Consider the following 9610-nt stretch of genomic DNA (forward strand, 5'->3'; position numbering starts at 1 on the left):
ATAATTTTTCATTTTTTTTTTTTAAAAAAAAAATACATTTTGCCACGTGTATTTAAATACACGCGGCCAACTGTTGGCCGCGTGTATTTAAATACACGTGGCTAACTGTCAGCCACGTGTACTTTAATACACGTGTCCAAGTGGCCACGTGTATTAAAATACAAGCGGCAAAATGTGCATTTAGTGATATCCGGATCTACCACGTGCGCACACGTGACTACTTGCACGTGGCCGACAGTTCGCCACGTGTACAGTGACCGTACACGTGGCGAAATGTAAGTGGCAAAAAACTTTTTTTTTTTGTAGTGAGGGTTTGATTTCGTTAGTTTTTGGTTTTGAATTTTTTGTTTGGTTGTTGAGAAATGCGATGAAGAAAACATATGATAACTTCTTTTTTTTTTTTCTTAGATTAATTTCTTTTTGAAAAAACAACCTAAAAACTTCATATCGTTTTTTTGTAGAAACGACATAAAAAAAAGTGTTAAACGACGTAAAATAGTTTAAGTCATTCCAATTCAAACGACGAAAATTGTCATAGTTTCTTATAGTAACAACGTGAAATATTCACGTCATTTAACAAAAGCGATGGAAAATTAATTGTTTACGTCGTTTGAACTGTAACGACGAAAAATACTGTCGTTTTGTTGTACAAATGAGGCAAAACCATTTTCTTGACCTTAGGTTTCACAATAGTACGTTGACAAATTAAACGACGTCAAATTTGTTTGACGTCATTAATTTCACTGTTCACATCGTTTTTGAAACGACGCCAAATAGCGATTTATTTATTTATTTTCTAGTGGATGTTGTTGCTCTCTAGCATATATAGTCACCTCTCATCATGGATTGGAATATATCCTAGCCTCCCTAATTTTAGATGCCCTTGATTTGTTAGTTTAGCTTTATAGCTGGTCGAAATTCAAAGAACGCCGGAGCGCTAGTTATCTCGCTCATAACCTACCAAAATGGGTTGCTCCATCTATCTATAAGCATTATCACTCTCGTTGTCCATGGTATAACTAACCTCCACCCTTCACGGTGGCCGTCGGCCGAGTGAGAATGCTGTACTCTTCATATTTATAATTGTTTTTTCTATTCTTTTCTTTTCTAATTCTTTTCTCATCTCATCTATAAAATAAATACTTTTAATAACTTTTCTTTTCTTTTCTTTTTGGTTCTAGATCTCATAAGTAATTATGAATGATTCTTCGAACAACACGTTTTTCACTCTCCCCTTTCCATTAATGCATGTAAATATCCAGCGACGGAGGATGATTAAAGTCCACTTGGTTAGTTTAAATGTGGACCATAACCATCCACCGACTAAATTAGTCAAATCTCCTTTAAAAGAAAAAAATGAGTGTAGAAGACTTCTTTTAATTAGTAGGTGGCACGTATTTATTAGTACAGATCGAAGAATGGGTCCAACAGTAATTCATTAAGAGATACTTGCATTGATAAATTAGATCGACTACGTACATACTTGATCATTTAGGTAGCCTAACTGTCACTGACTAATACACATGGGTGACCCATATATATATATATATATATTATTTTTTTTGCATATTTAATTTTAAGAAAAAAGTTGGCATATTCATCAATCCATCGACCATCAAATTGATTATATCTCTCTAAACTTTATATCGTGACAATGTCTCCAAAATTATATAAAAAAACAAAAAATGCTAATATTCCTTCAAAAGCATGCAAACAAATAAAAATAATAGTCAAACCGAAAATCAAAAAACCTTTTTTAGTTTTCGAAAATCATGACTTTTGGATCGGTGGATGTGTTTAATTTACCTTACTGTCAAGTTTATCGTTTAATTTTTATAGTTATTAAGCAAAATAGACACGTGTCACTATCTAATTGGTGCTAACATGTAAACTTAATTAATGGATTCTGTTAATTTTTTTTACGGTAGGATCAATTTAGTTTTTTGGCTAACCTTAAGAGTGATTAATCACATTTTAAAACTCATTTAGCAATTTTAAAAACCTCAAACTATAACGAGTAATGTTATAAATCACTCTTTTATCACTTTTGTGTCCAAAAATGACTTCTAGAATTACTTCAAACTACAAGAACTAAAAATGCATTTATCCTCCAAAAAAAATTCTGACACCCTCCAACCACATAATGATAAGGACGGAATCAAAATTTTTTGTTTGGAGGGACCAAAATATAAACGAAACCAAACTTAATTTTGATGACGCCAAACCTAATTTTTAAACCTAAAAATACATATATATATATATATATATATATATATATATATATATGAATAATGATTCAATGCCACCTAAATATACAACTTTTCACCACCTTGCCTATGTGGCAAGGTGGTCCCCCACAACTTTTTGAGTTTTTTTATTTTTTTAAAATAAATTAAAGTGGGGGACCACCTTGCCACATAGACAAGGTGGTGAAAAATTGTATATTTAGGTGGTAGTGAATCACTACTCTATATATATATATATATATATATATATATATATATATATAACTTAATAATAATTTAAAAAAAAAAATTGAAAATCAAGAGAGGCCGGTCCCCTTGGTCAGCGTGTAGTTCCGTGTCAATTTCAAGTATCAACAAATTGCAAAAGAGACGTTAGTCTAACATTTTTCGCATTTGTTTCTTTGTAGTTGGCTTCCTTCTATCTTTTATCTCTTCCACCGTCTCACCTACACAATCCGTTGGCGTGAAGACCCACAATGCATTATGGATATTTTAGTGAACAAATAAAGCAACAAATTAAGTATTACTATGTATTAACCAAATTGCTAAGTCAGCCGTTGTATTTGAAAGCTTTCCCAATTCTTTCCTCTGTTCTCCCCCCCCCCCCCCCCCCCCACCAATGGAAGGAAAGGGTTTCTTATTCACTTCTTTCCTGCTTTGAATTTGGACTCATAAAGAAACTCATTCTTGGATTTTTCCTATCATTCATTCTTGTTGTTTTCTTGCTTCAGGAGCTGAACAATCACGGAATTTTGTGAGCTGAGGTTGTTGGTTGGACCGATATTCCTCATCATGCATGTCTACGGCGAAATATTTTATTGAAATTGAGTAAATTATAAGGTAAGTGATACAATGTTATTTCAAAAGCCAATAAAAAATACTGAATTTAATTATTTTAAGTAATATTATGCATGGGTTGCTTTCCTCTGAGATACCTGGCTCTGGCTGCACGGGATACCTTCATTATCTACCATTTTACGATTATGTTGCCTTCCCTTTAGAATGTTCTTGATTTTATCGGTCTATCTATATTGTAATATTGACACCGTTCAAGAAAAAGAAAGGATCTTTATACTGACTGAATTAGAATGAGACTTGGGAGATGGCTCGTGTTTTGCACGCACCGACTCAGGTAATAGTCGGTTCTTTTTTCAGCAAGGGCAGTGACACCATCCTGTTTGGCTGGGTTTCTTTTATAGTAACTGTCTATTAGAGTTTGAGTCTTTCGAGCTCTTGTTTGGATGTACACATTTATGATGGTTGTTTATGTACACCAATTTGGTGATTATGTACCTTTGGTTCATTAATGAAAGTTTAACTTTCTTTCTCAAAAGTCTTCAAGGGGTAGCTCAATCGGTTGAGGATCAAGACTCATCAAACGGTAGTCACTAATTTGAATCATCTCTCCCTCTTCTTACGTTGACATGTCAAAAAAAAATAAAAAAAAAAAAAAAAAAAACTTTCTTCTAAAAAATAAAAAAGAAAAGAAAGAAGAAGAAGAATGAGACTCGTACACCATTAAAAATATTCCAAGTTTTAAATCTGTCTTCAACATTATCTATAGAAAAATAAAAAATAAAAATACATCTCAAACCAAGAAACATCTCGGGTCTATAGCTAAATTAGATGGCACTTCAGTGTTGCAAGTTGCAACCACTTGATCACCATCTCCTCTGAACCCGCTTTATCTATCAAAAAGAACAATGAAACAGAGCAAGCACTAGGTCCCCAAATGCAGGGAAAACAACACAGGAATCGTGAACTAGTAGCAGAAAAAAAAATATTAAAAAACCCTGTTTCGGGATTATGAATTTGGAGGTAATTATTCTGTTGATGATCTTAACAAAGTGGCAAATCCGCTGGAGGAGGTTCGATCGACTGCAATTCTCCTACTCCATTATCTACAAAGAACACCATGGCCAAACCCCAGCCGATATGAACATCCAAGTGACAGTGCATTAGCCAGGCACCTATATAAGTCAAACAGAGATGGTTGAATTCATATCTATGAAAAAGCTGAAAATATAATGGAAATTGTAATATATGTGAACTTCTGAGTAAATTTTACCTGGATTGTCAGCGACAAATCTGATGACTGCCCATCCATTCACAGGTACTGCCACTGTGTTCCTTAGAGGTGGATCGACAAGGTTAAATTTTGCTGTATCAGTCTTGGAATTGAAATTTCCAAAACCCTCCGCAATGATGTAGAAATCGTATCCGTGAAGATGAACTGGGTGGTTCTCAGGGGTGAAGATACTAGTGTCTTGTAAAACGATCTGCACCCTTGACCCGTACTTCAACTTGTACCCCTTAGTCCCAGGAACAGGTTGCCACAGTGAGCGGCTGACATTGCCGGTGTAATCAAATTGTACGGGTGGGTTCGCCGGAAAATCAGTGGTGAAAACTCCAGGTATGCCTTGCTCATATGCCTGCAGTATGGAGATGTTGGATGGGAGAACAAAAGACTCATTGTTCATGCTGGCAGTAAAGCGCGTTCCATTGGGGCCCTGGCACCGCCTGGTTTTATTAAGATGTTTCGAGCATTGGTTGAGTCCTAGACCGATTGTGAAGAAGAGGTTTTCATCGATCACAGTGGGGACTTCAACTTTCCTGGGACTTCTGAAGCTTTTACTGAAGGCGGTGACAGTGGCTGTGTCATTGAAAGCCGGTAGAGTAGCATTAACTGGTTTGCTTGATGCACAGTTTTTGGCAGCGCAAGGAGCAGACTTGTATTCGAGAATGGCTGTGGTGGTGGTGTTGTCGAATGGTGCACCTGGGGCACTAGCATAGGCACATCCTGCCGCGTAGTATCGAGCCGGAGGCTGGTCACCATTGATCAAAACGTCCGTGGTCTGGCCAGGGCCTAGCATGATGACGGTGGTGGTGAAGGGCTTGGTGTAGGAGGCATCAGCACCAACAACTGTGAGCTTGTGGTTGGCAACTGTGAAGAACAGCTCTTGGTTCAAGGCGGCATTGATGACTCGGAGGAGGTTTGTCTCGCCGGCGTCTATTGGAATTATGACAGTGTCTGCATAGGCAATCAAGTCATTTTCTTTGAAATCGATATTTTTTTTTTTTTTTTTTGAACATGAAATCGATATTGAATCATAACAAGCATAAGCAGTTCAATTTTCAGCCATTAGACTGGTTGGGGCGGTTGGGCCATGTCGCCTGGCCCACTGGCTGAGCTTGGCCCAAAGGACTTTTTTTATATCATGACCGGAAAAGAAGAATAAGAAGAAGATTTAATTGAGCCGTGTATTTAATCTGAGAGACTGAGGACGTGTTATATTATAAGTCTTTTATAAATTAATTAATGTGACAGTCTTGATACCATTGCATCACTAACTAAAATGTAAATTATCAATTTAGATTAATTTCTAAGAAGCAAACCTTTGCTGGAGCAGTTATAAAGATCGCCAGGTTGACCGTTAATAGTATATGCATCAGACACGTTTGGAGCTCCTCCTGTGCGAGTCGCCTGCCTCACAACATCGATGGGGTTTGCATTCCACCATTCACCTAATAATATTCATCGTAATTCTTCATTGTTAGTTACTAGCTTATTTAATCATCATTAATGCAATCAAATTGTTAAAAAAAAAAAAAAAAAAAAAAATTAGCTAAATTAAGACGTATTTGTGAAATAAATTATAAGGGAGCATTAATTACCAAGAAGAATGGGTGTTTCACGCTTTGGCTTAGGGAATGGGTAGGAATCTCCTTCTTTAGGACGAATAATGAGGGCTCCATAAACTGTGGCTCTGAGCCATGAGCTATGAGCATGCCACCACAATGTCCCTTCTTGCCCTTGAATCGTGAAACGATATGTGTAACTTCTTCCTGGCCGAATAGGGCACTGCGTCACAAATTCAGGCCCGTCTGCCCATCCAGTTCTCATTTGCCGAATGCCATGCCTGAACAATATTTTTTTTTTTGGTTCGTGAAAAATAATCTTTTTTAGTTATCAAGTAAAAGAGTTAAAAAGTGTTCAAGGAGTCTTTATATGTATGTATATAGCCATGTAATTAAATATGGACATGCATGCGTTTCCCATGGACAGAGTTGGCTAGTAAAGGACAAACAAGTATGTTAATGTTCAAAAGCTCGATCATGCATGCAATTACCAGTGAATGGTGGCATTGTAGCGAGCTTTGTTTGTGACTTTGACAATCAAAGTGTCACCATTGTTCACTTCCAAGGTTGGGCCCGGATATTGCCCATTCACCGTGATGGCGTTGCGGGTTTTGCACAGCCTCTTCACTGGTGTTGCTTGAATCTGTTTCAAGCCAAACAGTGCGGTATTTAATTATAATAATTAGAGAGAGAGAGAGAGAGAGAGAGAGAGAGAGAGAGAGAGAACATACGACAAATTCATGCTGGTGAGTTTTGGCTTGTGAAGAGGACATTGCTGAAGCAAAGAGAAGCAAAAGACCAAAGCAAATGATGAGAGAGCACCGAGAACTGGCAAAAATGCTCTTAAGGGCCTCCATGTCTAGTACTAAGCCTTTTTATGATATGGTTAAGGCGATAATGCAAGTGAGGAGTGAGAGACATGCAGGCAGCAAGAAGCTCTTTTATAGGAGAGATCGAAGAGGAGAGAGAGAGTTGTTTGAGGTTGGCAGATTAGGTTTTAATTGGGCAAACTGGTCCAGATTCCAGGGCAAACTTAGTTCAAACCAATGGTCCGTAGTTGTTGCACCCACTGGCCTATCAAATTAACTAAGTGCATAATTTCATTATTGAACGCTTGCTTGACAAGTCTTCTTTCTTTCTTTAGGGGTTGAATTTCAATAAACCATCATTATTATACGATATTGTGTATGATGTTTCCATGCATGTATGTTGATGTAAATATGAAAAAGGTGAAATCCCAACTTTTGTTTTTCTTTTTTTCTTTTTTTATTAATCTTAGCAGTACGTACCCAAAGACCGTAAAGACAGACAATTAAGCTTAAAAAGAATAAAGAAAAAGACGTACATGTTAATTTGTTAACGTGTTTTGGAGGTGTTTTATTTATTTATTTATTTTTTTTAAAAAAGTGTTCTGCTATTATATAAATATAAAAAATGAAACTGTTATAATATTATATCTAAATTATTTTTGTATTTTTAGTAGCATTTTTCTTTTTCTTTTTTTGGCGGATGAATATCGAGTTTGATATGTGGTAAAGGCTTTTAGAAAGGGATAGATCGACTGGCGGATGGTGTACAACTTGCATTAGTCCAAGTTGCCTTCTCCTCATAATAGTGGGAATTGAACGAGTTAAAAAGAAAGAAAAAAGCAGTGACAATTGACAAACGAAAGAAAAGTGATTCATACTAGCAAATATATACATGTGATGATGGGCCAGCGTCCCTTTTAAGAGGATTAGGCTTAACGCATCATGTACGTGGAGCCAACAAATTTATTGAATCAATCTTATTCGTTCATTATTTACTTCTTTGACGGGTTTAATTAGCCGAATTGAATAATCATTACTTAAATCAGATCTCGGATCTCAAGGTTAGAAGCAAGCATCTTCTAGGAAGTATTAATTAAACTTTTAGAAATTAATCCAAATAAGATATGATATATTTATAATTTTTATATAATTTTTGTACAACTCTAATAATTTTTTTAAAAAATAATTATTGGGTATATAAGACCCACATGTAAAAAAAAGATTCAATAATTAGTTTTAAAAAAAAATTATTAAAATTGTACAAGAGTTGTGTTAAGAGTTGTACAATAATCATTTCTCAATCCAATTAAATACCTCATATTGATCGGACTTTATATATATACTCCATGCTAAAGTTCCCCCTAGCCTTCAACTTCTACTGTTCGAAAATTTTCTAAACACCAAAGATATATTATTAAATAAGGCATGTATTTTAATTTAAGAATGGTTCCTATATATAGTTGTATAACTTGTATGTAAAATAGTTAACCAAAAACCTAAAAAAACGTGTCTTTCTAATTTTCTAAACCAAATACATTTTGCATATGAGTTACACTACTTATCCAAAAATATGGGAAAGCACCGGGCATTAAAATGCAAAAGTATTCTTCCTTCATCAAAAAGCAAGTATATGTTTAAAAAGTAAAATAAAATAAATAATATTTAAATGATATAAAAATAATAATAAATAATCCAATATAGAGTGCATATAAAAAGTCATTAGAAGGAAATCATTATTTTAGAAGGCAATTAATTGACAATTGTTCTTGCTCTCCGGCATAATTACCTCATAATTACTATTAGGAAGATATCTCCTAGCTAACTTTAAATTAATATTAACACGTTTTTTTTAAAAAAAAAAATTAAAATAATGTATACACTATTAGATGTATTAACTTTAAATTCTGACCATAAAATAAACAACATCAATTAATTTAATTTGAAATGAAAAGGATTCAATTATCTAATTTTAGATATTCTTGATCTACAGCGAAGCTTCATAGCTCATGACCCCTGAACAGTGGGAATGACCCCGGCCCCAGCTCTTTGTATTTGTATTTGTTTTTTCTTTTTCTTTTGCAACTCCTTTCTCATCTATGAAAAAAAAAAAATTTAATAACTTTTTTTTTTTTTTTTTTGTGCTCGATCTCATAAGTAATGACTGAATATTCGTCGTACAAAGATGCGATGCGATGAAAATGCACGTTTTTCACTCTGCCCTTTCCACGCATGTAAATACGCAATGGCGAATCGGAGCATGATTAAGTCTAGTTATTGGTTAGTTTAATTAGAGAAATGATCTCTACACTCATTTCTCACAACAGCCCCACAACAAGTTGACATGTCTGGTAGTATTTTATTATTATTTTACAAAAAGAAAACAAAATAAAACAAAAAAAGTAATAAAATATTACCAGCCACATCAGCTTGTTGTGAGGCTGTTGTGAGAAATGAGTGTAGGGATCATTTCTCGTTTAATTAATGTATATGTGGACCATAACCGCCGACTAAATTAATAAAGTCTCCTTTGAAAGAAAAAAAAAAAAAAGTGTAGAAGCAGACCTCTTTTAATTATTAGGTGGCAATCGTTTACACACTTCAATTAGGTAGCCTGTCAATAAACAATTAATACACACATGGATGACCTGTAGAAATCTTTTGCATATTTATTTTTCTTTTTAAAAAGATATATGAGTTTGCATGAGAAATAATATTTACACTTTTTGTGCATAACGAGTGTGAGCTCCACCCCAATGTGTTTTGTGTGAGTGTAGTTGTTGTGAGGGTGATGTGTAAGTATCATTTTCCTAAAAGAGGACATGAGTCATAAGTATACTATTACTATTTATTTAATTATATAGCTTAATATTTGTTTTTGGTATGTTGATGGAGAGCTCATTTCATTTTCGTTTTTAG

At 34.8% G+C, this 9610-nt stretch overlaps 1 protein-coding gene across 1 annotated transcript; it reads right to left on the bottom strand.

Moving 5' to 3' along the window:
* Window positions 1-3771: 3771 nt before the first annotated feature.
* Window positions 3772-6807, bottom strand: LOC133863598 (laccase-12-like). Its single transcript, XM_062299619.1, has 6 exons — window positions 6617-6807; window positions 6377-6528; window positions 5922-6166; window positions 5643-5771; window positions 4315-5277; window positions 3772-4216 (listed from the first exon to the last, which is right to left on the bottom strand). Exons 1-6 carry the CDS (start codon window positions 6740-6742, stop codon window positions 4086-4088), a joined length of 1746 nt encoding a protein of 581 aa, XP_062155603.1. The 5' UTR covers window positions 6743-6807; the 3' UTR covers window positions 3772-4085.
* Window positions 6808-9610: the final 2803 nt, after the last annotated feature.

Source organism: Alnus glutinosa, chromosome 3 (assembly GCF_958979055.1).
Source record: "Alnus glutinosa chromosome 3, dhAlnGlut1.1, whole genome shotgun sequence".
Taxonomy (NCBI): domain Eukaryota; kingdom Viridiplantae; phylum Streptophyta; class Magnoliopsida; order Fagales; family Betulaceae; genus Alnus; species Alnus glutinosa.